Source organism: Girardinichthys multiradiatus, chromosome 8 (assembly GCF_021462225.1).
Source record: "Girardinichthys multiradiatus isolate DD_20200921_A chromosome 8, DD_fGirMul_XY1, whole genome shotgun sequence".
NCBI lineage: Eukaryota > Metazoa > Chordata > Actinopteri > Cyprinodontiformes > Goodeidae > Girardinichthys > Girardinichthys multiradiatus.
The window spans coordinates 23,786,339-23,804,695 of NC_061801.1; the positions used below are offsets into that span (position 1 = coordinate 23,786,339).

At 42.3% G+C, this 18,357-nt stretch overlaps 1 protein-coding gene across 1 annotated transcript; it reads left to right on the plus strand.

Moving 5' to 3' along the window:
* The first annotated feature begins 12,913 nt into the window (after positions 1-12,913).
* Positions 12,914-17,362, plus strand: oaz1b (ornithine decarboxylase antizyme 1b). The gene is given in 6 exon segments (XM_047373685.1): positions 12,914-13,108; positions 14,995-15,046; positions 15,048-15,134; positions 15,402-15,574; positions 16,164-16,249; positions 16,355-17,362. Coding segments are annotated over 6 exon segments (654 nt in total). The 5' UTR covers positions 12,914-12,983; the 3' UTR covers positions 16,486-17,362.
* Positions 17,363-18,357: the final 995 nt, after the last annotated feature.

Consider the following 18,357-nt stretch of genomic DNA (forward strand, 5'->3'; position numbering starts at 1 on the left):
ATTACAAGTTCTAAATAATACAACAGACAAAAATAGAACAATGAAATGCAGTGCTTTGCAAAAGTGCCCTATACACCTTGCCCTTTTTAACTCGTACTCGTCGTCTTCCGCCAGCAGACTCAGCAGAGACACCCAGGTGTCCCTCTCCCAAGACACCTCCTCCAGCTCCTCCGGGGGGAGCCCAAGGCGCTCCCAGGCCAGCCGAGAGACATAGTCCCTCCAGCGTGTCCTGGGCCGTCCCCTGGGCCTCCCCCCGGTGGGATGTGCCTGGAACACCTCACGAGGAAGGCGTCCAGGAGGCATCCGGTGTAGATGCCCGAGCCACCTCAACTGGCTCCTCTCGATGTGGAGGAGCAGCGGCTCTACTCCGAGCCCCTCCCGGATGGCCGAGTTCCTCACCCTATTTCTAAGGGAGTGCCCGGCCATCCTACGGAGGAATCTCATTTCAGCCGCTTGTATCCGGGATCTCGTTCTTTCGGTCATGACCCAAAGTTCATGGCCATAGGTGAGGGTAGGGACGTAGACCGACCGGTAAATTGAGAGCTTTGCTTTTCGGTTCAGCTCTCTCTTCACCACAACGGACCAGCACAGCGCCCCCATTACTGTGGCAGCCGCACCGATCCGTCTGTCGATCTCCCGCTCCATTCTTCCCTCACACGTGAACAAGACGTCGAGATACTTAAACTCCTCCACTTGAGGCAGGAACTTCCCTCCAACCTGAAGAGGACAAGCCACCCTTTTCCGGTCAAGAACCATGGCCTCGGATTTGGAGAAGATGATCCTCATCCCAGCTGCTTAACACTCGGCTGTGAACCGCCCCAGCGCATGCTGTAGGTCTTGGCTAGAGGGGGGCAGCAGGACCACATCATCTGCAAAAAGAAGAGACCAAATCCTCTGGTCCCCAAACCTGACCCCCTCCGGCTCTTGGCTGCGCCTAGAAATCCTGTCCATAAAAGTTATGAACAGGACCGGTGACAAAGGGCAGCCCTGCCGGAGTCCAACATGCACCGGGAACAGGTCCGACTTAGTGCCGGCAATGCAACCAAACTCCTGCTCCGTTTGTACAGAGACCGAATGGCCCCTAATAAAGGGCCCCCGACTCCATACTCCTGGAGCACCCCCCACAGGGCATCACGAGGGACACAGTCGAATGCTTTCTCCAGGTCCACAAAACACATGTGAACTGGTTGGGCAAACTCCCATGAACCCTCGAGTACCCTGTAGAGGGTATAGAGCTGGTCCAGTGTTCCACGGCTGGGACAAAAACCACACTGCTCCTCCTGAAGCCAAGGTTCGACTATCAGCCAGACTCTCCTCTCCAATACCCTGGCGTAGGCCTTACCAGGGAGGCTGAGGAGTGTGATGCCCCTGTAGTTGGAACACACCCTCCAGTCACCCTTCTTATGAAGGGAGACCACCACCCCAGTCTGCCAGTCCAGAGGCACTGTCCCCGACCGCCACGCAATGTTGAAGAGGCATATCAACCATGACAGCCCCACAACATAAAGAGACTTGAGGTACTCAGGGCGGATCTCATCCACCCCCGAAGCCCTGCCACCGCGGAGCCTTTTAACCACCTCGGTGACTTCAGCCTGAGTGATGAAAGAGTCCAACCCCGAGTCCCCAGCCTCTGTTTCCACCAGGGAATGCGTGATGGCAGGTTTGAGGAGATCCTCGAAGTACTCCTTCCCCGCCCGATAATGTCCCTAGTGGAGGTCAGCAGCTCCCCACCCCCACTGTAAACAGTGTTGGCGAAGCACTGCTTCCCCCTCCTGAGGCGGTTGACGGTTTGCCAGAATCGCTTCATGGCCAACCGGGAGTCCTTCTCCATGGCCTCACCGAACTCCTCCCAGGCCTGAGGTTTTGCCTCTGCCACCACCCGGGCCGCGGCACGCTTGGCCTCACGGTACCTGTCAGCCGCCTCAGGAGTCCCACAAGCCAACCACAGCCGATAGGACTCCTTCTTCAGCTTGACAGCATCCCTTACTGCCGGTGTCCACCACCGGGTTCGAGAATTGCCACCGCGACAGGCACCGCAGACCTTACGGCCGCAGCTACGGGCAGCAGCATCGACAATAGATGCGGAGAACATGGTCCACTCAGACTCTATGTCTCCAACATCCCCCGGAATCTGGTCAAAGCTCTCCCGGAGGTGGGAGTTGAATACATCCCTGGCCAAGGGCTCCGCCAGACGTTCCCAACAGACCCTCACTATGTACTTGGGCCTACCAAGTCTGTCCGGCTTTCTCCTTCTCCAGCGGATCCAACTCACCACCAGGTGGTGATCAGTAGACAGCTCAGCCCCTCTCTTCACCCGAGTGTCCAAAACATGCGGCCGAAGGTCTGATGATACGACAACAAAGTCGATCATCGACCTCCTGCCTAGGGTGTCCTGGTGCCAAGTGCACTGATGGACACCCTTATGTTTGAACATGGTGTTCATTATGGACAATCTGTGACTAGCACAGAAGTCCAGCAACAATACACCATTCGGATTCAGATCGGGGAGGCCATTTCTCCCGATCACGCCTCTCCAGGTGTCACTGTCGTTTCCCACGTGGACGTTGAAGTCCCCCAGCAGAATAATGGAGTCCCCAGGAGGGGCACTATCCAGCACCCCTGACAGTGACGCCAAGAAGGCCGGGTACTCCGCACTACCGCTCGGCCCGTAGGCCGAAACGACAGTCAGAGACTTGTCCCCAACCGGAAGGCGCAGGGATGCGACCCTCTCATCCACCGGGGTTCGGGGTGTCCAGAAAACGATGTGGGTTACATTGATAACAGGCGAACATTTTGGGGAAAACCTGGTCTAATCCGGAGAGACGGCATCCATCCCACTTTGGATGGAGCTGCTCTTCTTTCTAGGAATCTGGCCGAATTTATTAGTTCTCCAAAACTTTGACAACCCAGGGTTCAGACCAGGAAGCAGGGTCGTAGTTTAATACTCCTCTCTGCAGCTTCTGTACTGCTACCCACCCATTACCCTATTAAGACAGTGTCTCGCCCACGGCCAAAATTGAATAGATTAAAAAATTATCTAAAAGGAGGAAATCATGAAAATCTCATAAAAATAAACACAACTCAGACCGAAAAGAAAAATAAAACAATTAAATGTGGCCTACTGAACATAAGATCTCTTTCTTCAAAGACACTGCTAGTTAGTGACCTGATTTGTGACAATCAGATTGATTTATTTTGCCTTACAGAAACCTGGCTGCAGCAAGAGGATTATGTTATTATAAATGAGTCAACTCCTACTAATTACAGGTCCTTCTCAAAATATTAGCATATTGTGATAAAGTTCATTATTTTCCATAATGTAATGATGAAAATTTAACATTCATATATTTTAGATTCATTGCACACTAACTGAAATATTTCAGGTCTTTTATTGTCTTAATACGGATGATTTTGGCATACAGCTCATGAAAACCCAAAATTCCTATCTCACAAAATTAGCATATCATTAAAAGGGTCTCTAAACGAGCTATGAACCTAATCATCTGAATCAACGAGTTAACTCTAAACACCTACAAAAGATTCCTGAGGCCTTTAAAACTCCCAGCCGGGTTCATCACTCAAAACCCCAATCATGGGTAAGACTGCCGACCTGACTGCTGTCCAGAAGGCCACTATTGACACCCTCAAGCAAGAGGGTAAGACACAGAAAGAAATTTCTGAACGAATAGGCTGTTCCCAGAGTGCTGTATCAAGGCACCTCAGTGGGAAGTCTGTTGGAAGGAAAAAGTGTGGCAGAAAACGCTGCACAACGAGAAGAGGTGACCGGACCCTGAGGAAGATTGTGGAGAAGGGCCGATTCCAGACCTTGGGGGACCTGCGGAAGCAGTGGACTGAGTCTGGAGTAGAAACATCCAGAGCCACCGTGCACAGGCGTGTGCAGGAAATGGGCTACAGGTGCCACATTCCCCAGATCAAGCCACTTTTGAACCAGAAACAGCGGCAGAAGCGCCTGACCTGGGCTACAGAGAAGCAGCACTGGACTGTTGCTCAATGGTCCAAAGTACTTTTTTCGGATGAAAGCAAATTCTGCATGTCATTCGGAAATCAAGGTGCCAGAGTCTGGAGGAAGACTGGGGAGAAGGAAATGCCAAAATGCCAGAAGTCCAGTGTCAAGTACCCACAGTCAGTGATGGTCTGGGGTGCCGTGTCAGCTGCTGGTGTTGGTCCACTGTGTTTTATCAAGGGCAGGGTCAATGCAGCTAGCTATCAGGAGATTTTGGAGCACTTCATGCTTCCATCTGCTGAAAAGCTTTATGCAGATGAAGATTTCATTTTTCAGCACGACCTGGCACCTGCTCACAGTGCCAAAACCACTGGTAAATGGTTTACTGACCATGGTATCACTGTGCTCAATTGGCCTGCCAACTCTCCTGACCTGAACCCCATAGAGAATCTGTGGGATATTGTGAAGAGAACGTTGAGAGACTCAAGACCCAACACTCTGGATGAGCTAAAGGCCGCTATCGAAGCATCCTGGGCCTCCATAAGACCTCAGCAGTGCCACAGGCTGATTGCCTCCATGCCACGCCGCATTGAAGCAGTCATTTCTGCAAAAGGATTCCCAACCAAGTATTGAGTGCATAACTGTTCATGATTATTTGAAGGTTGACGTTTTTTGTATTAAAAACACTTTTCTTTTATTGGTCGGATGAAATATGCTAATTTTGTGAGATAGAAATTTTGGGTTTTCATGAGCTGTATGCCAAAATCATCCGTATTAAGACAACAAAAGACCTGAAATATTTCAGTTAGTGTGCAATGAATCTAAAATATATGAATGTTAAATTTTCATCATGACATTATGGAAAATAATGAACTTTATCACAATATGCTAATATTTTGAGAAGGACCTGTATTTAAATTTTCACATTCCTCGAAATACCGGGCGAGGAGGAGGAGTAGCAACCATCTATCAGTCCAATTTATTGATTAGTCCCAGACCAATCAATAGCTACAACTCTTTTGAATATTTAATCCTTAGTTTTCCTCATTCAAATTGCAAAGCACTAAAACCGCTTCTGTTTGTTGTTTTCTATCGTCCAGCAGGCCCTTACTCTCAATTTTTAGATCAGTTTTCAGACCTCTTATCTGATTTAGTGTTAAACACAGATAAGGTTATTATAGTGGGGGATTTTAACATTCATGTTGACACTGAAAGTGATAGCTTAAATATAGCGTTTAATGCTATCTTAGACTCAATTGGCTTTGCTCAAAACATTAACAAACCTACCCACCTTTGTCTTCATTCTTTGGACCTTGTGCTGACATGGCATTGAGTGTAAAGACATAACAATATTTTCTCATAATCCTGTCCTGTCTGACCATTTCTTAATAACCTTTGAGTTTAATTTAACCGAGTACTCCACACCTGAAAGAAAATTTCATTATAGTAGATCATTATCAGAAGATGCTGTAACAACCTTTAAAGAATCTGTTCCACTTTTAATTTCCTCTATCACTGAAAAGCACAGTGGAAGTCAATAATTTTGTTCGTTCCCCTTCACAAATTGATTCTTTTGTTCATAGTGTTTCTTCATCATTGCGTGATGCATTAGACAATACAGCCCCTTTGAAAAAGAAGGTAATTATTCATAGGAGGCTAGCTCCTTGGTTCAATTCAGAGCTGCGTACTTTAAAGCACAATGTTATAAAATTGGAGAGAAAATGGCGCTCTACACACCTAGAGGATTCCTACTTAATCTGGAAAAATAGCCTACTGTTGTATAAAAAGACACTTCGCCAAGCTAGAACAGCTTATTTCTCATCATTAATAGAAGAGAACAAGAATAATCCTAGGTTTCTCTTTAGTACAGTTGCTAAACTTACACAGAGTCATAGCTCTGTTGAGCCATCCATTCCATTAGCTCTTAGAGGTCATGACTTTATGGGATTCTTCTTAAATAAAATTGATTGTATTAAAAAGAAAATCTTTGACATACTCCCGAAGATGATTACTTCATCCTCAACAAGTGAGACAACATTGGAAGTAACTGTAGAACCTGATCTGTGTTTGGACTGTTTTGATCCTGTGGAGCTTCCCGAGTTATCAGAAATATTAGCTTCATCTAAACCTTCAACTTGTATGTTAGACCCAATCCCAACCAAATTATTTAAGGAAGTGTTCCCTCTGATTACCAGCTCCATTTTAGATATGATTAATCTATCTTTAGTAAATGGATTTGTACCACAGGCTTTTAAGTTAGCTGTAATTAAACCTTTACTTAAGAAACCTTTGCTTGATCGAGATGACTTGAAAAATTACAGACCTATATCCAATCTACCATTCTTATCTAAACTTCTTGAGAAAATAGTTGCTAATCAAATGTGTGAGCATTTACACAGCAATGACCTGTTTGAAGAGTTTCAGTCAGGCTTCAGAGCTCATCATAGCACTGAAACAACTCTGCTGAAAGTCACTAATGATATTCTTATGGCCTCAGATAATGGACTTGTGTCTGTACTGGTTCTGTTAGATCTCAGTGCTGCATTTGATACAGTCGATCACAATATTCTCTTAGAAAGGCTGGAATATGCTGTAGGGATCAGAGGAACAGCGCTAGGCTGGTTTAAATCTTATCTGTCTGACAGATTCCAGTTTGTTCATGTAAATAATAAATAATTTTTAAACTCCAGGGTTAATTGTGGAGTACCACAGGGTTAAGTACTTGGGCCAATTCTCTTTACTATATATATGCTTCCAATAGGTCAAATTATCAGGCAGCATAGAATACATTTTCACTGTTACGCTGATGATACTCAGCTTTACTTATCCATAAATCCTGATGAGCCCAACCAGTTAGCTAGACTACAAGCATGTCTTGAAGATATAAAAACTTGGATTACTTTAAATTTTTTGCTTCTAAATTCAGACAAGACAGAAGTTGTCGTCTTTGGACCGGAGTCTTTAAAAAAAAACTGCTTAGTCAATCACTTAACCTGGATGGCATTAAATTGACCTCCGGTAATAAAGTAAAAAACCTTGGTGTTATTTTTGACCAGGACATGTCATTTAAATCCCATATTAAACAGGTTTCTAGGATTTCCTTCTTTCATCTCCGGAACATTGCCAAAATTAGAAATATCCTATCCAGGAGTGATGCTAAAAAACTAGTCCATGCATTTGTTACTTCAAGGCTGGACTATTGTAATTCGTTACTATCAGGATGTCCACAAAATGCAGTTAAAAGCCTTCAGCTGATTCAAAATGCTGCAGCAAGAGTTCTGATTAAAATTAAAAAGAGAGATAGTATTTCCCCTACTTTAGCTTCCCTTCATTGGCTCCCTGTTAAATCCAGAGTAGAATTTAAAATTCTCCTCCTCACATATAAAGCCTTTAATGATCTAGCTCCATCATACATCAGAGATCTGATTGTTCCATATGTTCCTAACAGGGAACTTTGTTCTCAGACTGCAGGTTTACAGGTGGTTCCTAGAGTCTCTAGAAATAGAATGGGAGTCAGATCCATTAGTTATCAGGCTCCTCTCCTGTGGAACCAGCTCCCAGTTTTAGTCTGTGAGGCAGACACCCTGTCTACTTTTAAGGCTAGGCTTAAAACTTTCCTTTTTGATAAAGCTTATAGTTAGAGTGGCTTAGTTTATCAGGGATGGAGCCTTCCTCTTTTTCAGACTGGCTCAGAGTTTATCTGTTCTTTCTTTCTAGGTGAAACGACTGAAGGAGCTACATCCATTAACATTTACTTTTCCTTCCCATAGAAAGGACTCCTGGATCAGTGCTTCTTTGTTCTCTTTGTGTCTCTGCTCTTTCTCTCAAACCCCCAGTTGGTCGTGGCAGATGGCCGCTCACACTGAGTCTGGTTCTGCTGGAGGTTTCTTCCTGTTAAAAGGGAGTTTTTCTTCTCCACTGTCGCTACATGCATGCTCAGTATGAGGGATTGCAGCAAAGTCAACGCCAGTGACTGTTCACTGTCTCTACATGCTCATCCGAGAGGAGTGAATGCTGCAAGTCACTGACTGGATGCAATCTGCTGGGTTTCCTTAGATAGAAAAACTTTTTATCCAATTTAAATAAATAACTAACTCTGACTGCACTGTTCGATGGTTAGGATAAATTAGAATGTATGTACCTGACTGTTGTGTAGTGCCTTGAGACAACATGTGTTGTGAATTGGCACTATATAAATAAATTGAATTGAGAGGGCTGCACAGTGGAGCAGTTGGTAGTACTGTTGCCTTGCAGCAAGAAGGTCCCGGCCAGGGTCTTTCTGCATGGAGTTTGCATGTTCTCCCCGTCCAGCCGCTCTCAAGGAGATGGATTCCAGAGCCCACGCTGTGCGTGGAGGCGAGCCCGACTATTTCTAGTCGATATCTCTCGACCTCCCGCACAAGCTCAGGCTCCTTCCCCCCCAGCGAGGTGACATTCCAGGTCCCTAGAGCCAGCCTAAGCATCCGATGATCGGGCCACCGAGGTCTCCACCTTCGTCCGCCGCCGAATCCTCTTTGCACCAATCCCTCACGGTTCCCCCTGCAGGTGGTGGGCCCACTGGGGGATGTCCTCGCGTCTTTCGTTCGGGCTTGGCCAGGCCGGGTCCTGCGAGGAGCAACCCAGCCACCAGGGGCTCTCTGCTGGGTCCCGATGCCAGAACTGGCTCCAGGGTGGGACCCTGGCTCTGCCGTACCAGGCGACGTCACATGCCTCGATTTAATCGTTGTCATGAGGGGTTCTTGAACCGTTCTTTGTCTGACCTGTCACCTAGAGCCTGTTTGCCAAAGGAGACCCTGCCAGGGGCATTTAAGCCCCACACAACATAGCCTCTAGGATCATTCGAGCACTCAAACCCCTCCACCACGTTAAGGTGGCGGTTCAAGGAGGGGTGCCCTTTTTAAATTATATCATATTACAACCACAGTTTGTAGTTCTAATTTGCACATTAAATACTTAAGAAGCCAATACGTGGTAATACCACACTTTGTTGAATTAAAGCAATTATGCCTGCTTTACCCAAACTATGCAATGGCTATATGTTTAAGGTCACCGCCCTGCTGAAAGTCTCCTCAAGTTTTTTGCAGAATCGACCATCTTTTCTAAAAGTACTGTCTTGTGGTTTGCTCCGTCTGTCTTCCCAACAATCTTGATCAGCTTCACCGTCTCTGTTGAACAAAACCAACTCCTTTGATGCTCCCACCACCATGTTTCATGGTGTGGATGATGGTGTGTTATGGGTATTAGTTTTCCACGCACACATTTTGTGCACCTTTCTGCACATGGCTGCTGGTTTATATGGTTTGTGGAAAACTGCAATTGGTACTTTTGATGGTTTTCTTTCAACAACGTTTTCCTGTGGATCTCTGCAGCTGTTCCAGAGTTACCATGAGCTTCTTGGCTGCTTGTCACCGGATTAATGCTTTCCTTATGTTGCTTCCTCGCCATGTCTTGTTAAATAGCAGTTATCCAATACTCCCATTTTCAAATGATAAATTGAACAGTACTCTATGACCTGTTCACAGCTTGTTATATAATGTCTGAAGACCTAACACTGCTTTAAGTTTCTGCACAACTTTATCTCTGACCTTTCTGGTGTGTTCCTTGATCTTCATGGTCCTGGCTGCCAGGGGCGGGTTGGGTATTGGGAGGTTCGGGAGGTCTCCCGAATGGCTGGTCGTTTCCAGGCCGAATCGGCCGGTGAAAAGCCTGCACCTGTGGCTCCTTCTTTGGTGAAGGAGCCCAGGGCAGTGATGAGGGACCAAGCAGCAGCACTAAAGCAGATTAACATGCAGTGTTATCCCATACTTAGCATATAGTGTGTGTTTGTGTTTTTGGGTGTGTTCAGAGCACAAAGAACAGTAAAGGCTGCCTATCAGCAATGTTACACCAAACGTGCAGAAATACTTAATCTAACGCTGAACAGAAAATGACATGTTTCTTTATTGCAAAAGAAACCATTTTTGGAGAAAGCCTGTGTTCAAAGTTAAAAAAGTATACACTGTAGCCTACATCTGGTTGTCCTGTTGTGGATTTTTCATTAGCTGTTTTACCCACTCAAGACAAATACAAATAAAGTCACTATGACTTAGGCCTATTTGCAAAAGTGCTATAAATTGTATCATTGTTGTATCATTGTTGTTGTACAGTAGCAGATAAGGACAGATAAGGACCCTTTACAGGGTGCTCGAGGGTTCATGGGAGTTTGCCCAACCGGTTCACGTGTGTTTTGTGGACCTGGAGAAGGCATTCAATTGTGTCCCTCGTGATGCCCTGTGGGGGGTGCTCCAGGAGTATGGAAGCGGGGGCCCTTTATTAGGGGCCATCCGGTCCCCGTACGAGCGGAGCAGGAGTTTGGTCCGCATTGCCTTCGGCTCCCCCTGGAGGATCTGGAGGAGGTGTCTGGAGAGAGGGACGTCTGGGCGTCTCTGTTGAGTCTGCTGCCCCCGTGACCCGGTCCCAGATAAGCGGAAGACGACGAGTACGAGATAAGGACAGTGTCAGATGTGGTTGTCGACCTATGAAAGAGGGATAGGATGAGGCAGAGGAACAGGAGAAGCAGGAGAGCAGGAACCACTGAAGTGCCAGGTACAGGTGCAGTGTGTGGGAATGTGTCGGCATTATGTCTTTTTAAGGATTATATTAACAAACCTTGGCTTTTGACATCTGAAAACAATATAAGAAATTATTAATTTCCCTTCAAACATATTTAATTCTATCTCCAAGCAGATCTGTAACCAAGCTCCCGGGCTGAATTTCAACCCCCGCCTGCCCCTGCTGGTTGCTATCTAATGCTCTCCAACAATCCTCTGAGGCCTTCACAGAACAGCTGTATGTATTTTTATATGAATTTACACACAACTATTTATGAATGAGAGGAACTTTAAATGCAATTGGTTACACTAATTAAGAGTATCAATGTAAACAGAGACAAATATGTATAAAAATGCTAAATACATTTTCAGATTTTATTTTCCTTCTATGCCTCAGTTATGAGCTACGTTGAGCTGATCTATTACATTAAACACCAGAAAAAACATTGAAGTTTGTTGTCATAATGTGGCAAAATGTGACAAAACTGAAGAGGTTACACTTTACAGTTTGTTGCAAATGTCTTCTGAACTGGAGCCATGGCATAATTGCCTATATTAGCAACAGGAGCGACACCACAACAAATCTGTAGAAACTGACGGAGCCCACTTAACAAAAGGTCCAGAGGAAATCCTCCTGTCACCAACTCCAAAATGCTAATTTATGTGGCAAATTCCACAAAGTAGAGCGCGCAGAAAAGTAAGTTGAGAAAAATGCAGCTTAACAAAATGCACCTGTAACAGAATGCGTGTAAGAAAGGTAGCATGTTCATATTTTTTGGCCAAGAAAGAGAAATGTGTCCAGAAGGCATCATCGTTTCTTTAGCTTATTCATTATAAAGCATGGTGGTAGTAGGATCATGCTGCGTGGATTTAGTTCTACAGTTACAAGTTTTTAGTAATCACAAAGCCAAGGCCAAATTTATTTTTGCATTTATTTTTGACCAACTTAACGCAAAATAATAATTGAATTTTTTTTTTACAATGACTCAGCATTTACACTAACAAAGCTCACCTCAAAAATGTAAACAGGACTCAGTTTTGTTTGCTATAAATAAGGCAACAGTTTATACATTTTACGACACCTATGACCATACTGGATGTTTCTTTAGTAATTCTGGTAACAGGTCGGGCCCGGAACTGAATTATTATTATTATTATTATTACAAGCTTCCCGTTTCACTTTTCAGCTAGCATGTTAGCAGGAGCTAGCTGAACAGCGATTATAAAGCTATAAGTGTGTCTGCGTCTTCTACTTTTTCTTTCAAAATAAAAGTTTATTGTTTCACCCACCCCCTTCATTTGGGTGGTACTTTTAATTTTCTAGTGAACAAAATGAAATTACACCTCCATAAGAGCAAACTAAAAATACTATAGCATATTTTTGACAATAAAACTATTGATCGTTCAGTTTAAAAAGGCTCCTAAATATCTAACACATAATGTTAGTTGTTTCTTTTGTGGCGAGGATGGTTGAAATCTTTGAACAGTATCTAATGTAATTTAATTTTTTATTTTTTACAAAGTCTGCATGCTATTTTCAAAGCCACCAACACAGATTCCCAATAAATGATCAGTGATACCATATGCATTTTTGTGCCATCACAATTACCACAAAATCCACAGCACAGACATATAAAAAAACAAACATGATGTGTGTACTGTAAATGAAAACTATTTAAGGTAGCTGGTGTTGTAAACACTGTATTAAATATTATCTATGTGTAGTTGGAATATTAACATATTAAAACTAATATAAATTATGTTTACTAGTGTGAAATAAAACAAAATGATTTAAACGATCCCTATAATGCTAAACAGCGGAATTTATATACCAGAAAGAAAAATACTACTACTACTAATAATAATAATATTATTATTATTACTATTATTACACAACTTCTAATGAATTTCGGATTTTTAATGGTTAAATGTTAAACTTGTATAATTGTTTCTGCTTTTAGTGCAGTTTGATCATAATTCAACAGGAATTTGCAGATCAAATTGTCAAATATTTAGCAAAAGTTAGAGAAACATAAATTAGATCTATCAACCATTATAGATTCAGTCAGAGAAAAAAAAGATCTGCAGTAACACCGACATATGCTTATCTAAAACAATATAATTAAAATAATTCTACTAATAATCCAACATTTATTTATTAATGTGTTTTTTTAAACAACCACCACATGCAAATTTTTTTTTTTTTTCGGGTTTTATAACAATGTGATCATAAAACGAAACGATAATTGTTACAGATTTATTCATCAAATATTCTGAAGCAGAAAAGGAAGCAGTGTTGTGTCATTTTCGCCACTTTGATTTAGACCTCTGTCGGCTTCCTTAAAACTGCTGCCAGCCCCACTGGGCGATCATTACCCAGCCTAGCATAGCTGAGAGCAGTCAGCCAGTCGTGTCTCTATCGAGGCCGGATGGTAAAATCCAACCTCCAGCGGATCCTAAACAGTCATTGTTTTGCTCGCGAGAAAGAAGGAAAACTGCAGCCCTTTACTACCATGGCGAATTTAAATAGCGGTATCTGTGACATGATTGGGAAGTAAGTAAACGGTGAAAAACGTTGATCGCGTAGCTAAGTGCTAACGGTGCTGTGGGGGAGGGGTGGTTAGGAAGAACATAAAAAACGGAAGTTACGGCATTTACGGTTAGTATGGTACCTGACAGCTTAATTATTACCCGTTATCATGGTGTGTGGCAGTTTTGGTTCTAAAGTTGTTAAAATAATAGTTTTAGACTTTAAACTGTTATTTTGCGTCTCGACAGACAAATTAAGTGGTGTTAAACGGTAGCTACGCACCACGAACTGCGTTGCGTCACGATAGCGTTCTGTGCTAGCAAGCTAACTGATTAGCCACACTTCATCAACTGACGCCTTTCTGTTGGTATTATTTCCCTATATAAATGCAAGAACTACTGTACCATTATACAGCGAAGTCAATTTAAAACCGATAACAATGCCTTATATGTATTAACCCCAATCGACGTAGGTAGCAGTCAATACAGCGGTCAGAGAGTTGACGTCAAATATGTGAACAAACAGGAGGGCCTGTTTATCTTTAAGGTCTGACGGAACGGTGAAGTAAATTGTGACCAAATTCAGATTAGGTTATTTTTTACGGAGCCCGCGAGGGGACATGGGGGATTTTTTTTTTCTTTTGCGTCGCCACGCAATACTTTTGCGTTCGATCGCAAAAGTTGTTAATCACCTTGAGAAAGCTGTGCATTTCGGAACAGCAGCACAGATGACAAACTGCTCACAAAACAAACAGCACAGATATGGCATCGGTATGGTTTATTTGTCATATTCAGGTTAACACGTAGTCAACAATGCGATGAAATGCTTAGATAAGACGAAACGTTCAAATCACGATAAAAACAAAAGTGGCGTGCAAAAAAAGTGTCGGATGTGGTTTCGTGCAGTTTTATTGTCCAGAGTTCAGCAGTTTGACAGCATGTGGATAATAACTGTCTTTAAGTCTGATTGAAGATACCTTTTATTTAAGGCCGATTTCAAAATAAAACTCAATAAATCAAAAAACGGGTCTCCCACAAAGTATTGCGAGATAACGCAAAGACTATTGCGTTTTGCGAGCGAACACAAAAGTATTGCGTGGTGACGCAAAAGAAAAAAAAATTCCCCGATGACCCCTCCGTAATTTCTAAAAACTGTTGTCAGTTCAGGAGAAGAGAAAAGGGTGGAAAAATGACCTGAAAGCATGAGTGATCACGTTTGGTTTGGTCTCACTGTCTGGTCAATGATTACACAACTGATGGACAAACATGACTTTATTTTGACTCTGTGAGTTGTCTAAAGATTATTTATGGTACATCAATTTGATGGCTGAGTTCCCTCTTCACATGTCATTCAGCTCTGCAGATGTCTTGTTAACCATTCATTCATTTGATTCAAGTGTTTAGGAGAAGGGACACTTGTAAAAGTTTCAGGATAGTAGCTCCCAAGGACTGAAGTTGGACAACCCCTGAACCGGATTATTTTTTTGGGGAATGAATTTGTGGGTTCTTTGTTGCATTGTTTACAGATTAAATGATTCAGGCATTACTGTAAACTAGAACATGTTATTGGGTTCAACCTAAATGTATTTACTAGAATAAAATTTTACATAGTATTAAAGAAAAAGAAATCATTTGTCTCGCTGTGAGCCTTTCACAATCCATGGACTTTTATCTGTATAGCCAGTCTATTTCCTCTTTTCCGCTGACGCATATTAACTCACATTTGAAAATAATGGTGCATAGCTGTCTTGATAGCCTATTTAACCGTTCGAAATATTTATTTCACTTGAGTCTGGACGTAGCCTTCTTCCTGTCATATATTGTGGATAGGATGCTTGGACATTATGAAATTCTTTAAAAAGCAACATTGAACATTTGTCCTGTTGTCCTCCTCTCTACTCCCTGCTGTAGCTTGTCCCTGCACTGTAGTAGTACCCGCAGCCCGGGGCCTCTGTGGTGCTCCTGATGCCCCTCTCCCACCCCTGAAGATCCCAGGTGGGCGAGGGAAAGGCACACGGGATCATGCGCCTTCACCTCGGCCGCTCTACTCAGTAAGTCAACGAAAAGAAATGAGCTCCGCAAGAATAATGCACTCGTGTTTGGTACAAGCACTTCAAAAGTAGTTGTCATCATCAGTCTATAACAGATTATTAAAGTAGATTTATCGAGCAGATCTACAAAACAAAACCATTTCATCTGATTCTGCCATGTTTGATTAAAACCTGGGATTCAGTTATTTGTCATTTTTAGTCTTGTTTTGCATTGATTTCATGTCAGCAGCAGCTGCTTTCACAAACATTACTTTATGGGTATTTTAGGACCGAAAATTGACAGTAACAGAAGAGCCTGCAGGGAATGGGTGCCCGAGGATTCTCCACTTCCAAAGCCGTCCCACAGCTACAAAGACAATACAGTGGGATGCTGTCCTAAGCAGCAGTGCACTATATGTGGAGGTACCTCTTGACCCTCTTCCAGAAGGCAGCAAGGAGAGGTGAGAACAGAAAACTGCAGGCTTTAAACTGTTTTGTTTTGGTGTCTGTTTGTTATTAGGAATGGACATTCATGGTAACATTCATCGTTCTTGTGAATAAATTCTTATTGTGTTAAGAATTTTGATTTATCATGATGACGATCAATTCCAATTAATGACGTCTGACAGCCCCTAAATCTTGATTGTTAAATTTACTGTTTTTCCCACTTTTGGTCTCATGGGAACATGAATAAACATCATTACATTGGAAATGCATTGTTAAATGTAGTTACAATGTGCAGTTTAGTAATAAAAATCAGTTCTTTACATTTTGAATTCGGTTTGTTTTAATAGCAGTAATTCTGTTTGTGGCTTTGACCGCAGTGACGTGCGGTCAAAGCCAGTAGGCTAAAAAAAAAAACGACTGAAGAGAAGTTGTAGTTTATCTCAACTTTTATCACAAATACCACAAAATATTGTTATAGTCCACATAGCCCATCCTTATTGGTTATGGTAGGGTCATTGTACGACTTATGTAGCTGAAAAAGCCCGATTTGATTTTTTATTTTCTTTTTGTTTATGTAATGTACATTTAATTTTCTCTTTGCAGTTTTGCGGCTCTTCTGGAGTATGCTGAAGAACATCTGAAAGTTGTTAGTGTGTTTGTCTGCTTTTACAAGAACAGAGATGATCGTGGTATGTGTCTCATTTGAACCGTTCACCTTTGTTTGCTCAAAATACTCATTATTGTGGTAGCTGCTTTGTAAATGTGAATGTACCATCCCTGCCTTGTTCTTGCAGCTAAACTGGTGCGTACCTTCAGTTTTCTGGGCTTTGAGATCGTGAAACCGGGCCATGCCCTCGTCCCTCCTCGACCTGACGTTTTCTTCATGGCCTATAATTTCGACAGGGACTCCTCAGACGACGAGTAGCCCTCCTGACATCATCTCCACCCCGTAGTTTTCGTGCTCCCATTATCTTACAGTTGCGGCTTTATTTACATACATAGCTGTTTTGTGTTGAATCCTGAGCTGTAGCTTTCTGTATAAAAGTACTCACTTCTCCATGATTTGTGATCAAGGAAATATATAAGCTGTGTATCTTTGGTTTCCAGCATTTATATATGTATGTTTATATTAATCTGGTCATAAAAACAGGGATTTGTTCTGATAAAATCCTTAGCAGTTTTCATAGCTACTCAATTCAGTTTTAACTAGTTAAATTTTATTTCACGACAAACTTGAGTTGGAGGATTTTTTGTTGTTTTCATTTCTTGAATGTACAATGAAAAGGTCATCAGGTTTACACTCGGGTACTCCAGTTTTCTTGTTAGATTGGCTAAATTGTGTTATTTAAATGTCCTAAATACTCTCTTGACTGAATTACTAATCAACGGGACCAGCTTTCTTTTGTCACAGTAATACCCTTTGTATTGATTAATCATCCCCAATTATTGGTACTTTCTAGCTGGATAATGAAACACTTTATTCTAGATGTGGATTAAAACAGGTGAAAGCCAATGCATGTGTATGAAAGTGATTTGGTATAAAATTGAAGGTCTAATGAGTGATGGTACTTTGTGAAACAAAAGTGAATAATCCATATAGCTTTTGTTTTTTTTTCATGCCATGTGTATCGAACAATATTGTAGAACTTTGTTTTGAAGGTTGGAAATAAAATGCTGTGACTGGATTGGGTTCTGTCCTGGCATTAGCATTTCTTTTAACTCTTCTGTTCATGATGTTATTGAATATCTCTTGCATAGTGGTACCTGTTGTGCTTCTGTGATTAATAAAACAAAGAAAACCATTCCTTTCTCTTGTGCTTTTTGATTCATGTAGTAATTGGATGCTCGAGTCCAAGCAGTGGGCTTGACATGCTTTTCTTTTACCACTAGAGGGCTGCAGAGGATTGAGCTACACATTACCATTGACAATCAGATGTGAAAATTGACTAAACCCTTTGATATTGTGGTTTGTAAAATGAGGATTTTAAAATGTTTCCACTCACTGGCTGTTTAAGTTGGTTATGCACACTTCACTGGTCTGACCGACGACAAAAGAGTGCATACTGATATTTTTACTTGGTATATGTGGCTTTCAGCTGGTTTGCTGATCTATTACACCAACACATGTTTTCACATGTATTGTACAAATTAGTTTTTTTTAAAGCTTAACATTTAACCTTAGAACTTGTTTCTTGTGTGCTCATCTCCAAAAGCTGTTTTAAACTCGGAGCACAAAACATTTGGATCATCTGCATATATCATTCACATACAATATGAATAATTTAGGCTTAACACTGACCCCCGGGGGGACTCCTGAATAATGGGCAAACATTCTCATTGATGAGTACTAAACTTCACATCTTGCTGCCTGTTTCTTAAATAACTTTTGCACATGTCCTAAAACCATATTGTTCTAATGTATTGAGTGGAACCTTTTAATTATATATAAATCTTTTTGATTAATATTCTTGTTTCTGGTTGAGCCAACTTGTGATTCCTATGGTTAATTCCACATCTGTGGATATGTATTGAAGGGGACATATCATGCAAAATCCACTTGTTTAGTCTTTAAATACAATTTGTTGTGCACTTGGAGTCTGAGGTATTTACTGCGGAGCTGCCAAACCAGGTCATGGATTTCCAGCCAACCAATTTCGCGTATCTGCCATTTTTCTTGCTGCAATTTTGTAGTCCAAGCTCAAGAATGCCATAGCAGTAAATCTAAATGTTCGGTTTCTGAGTGTATTAACCCACACAGTTTAATGCAATAATTCCCCAATTCTGGGATTAATAAGGT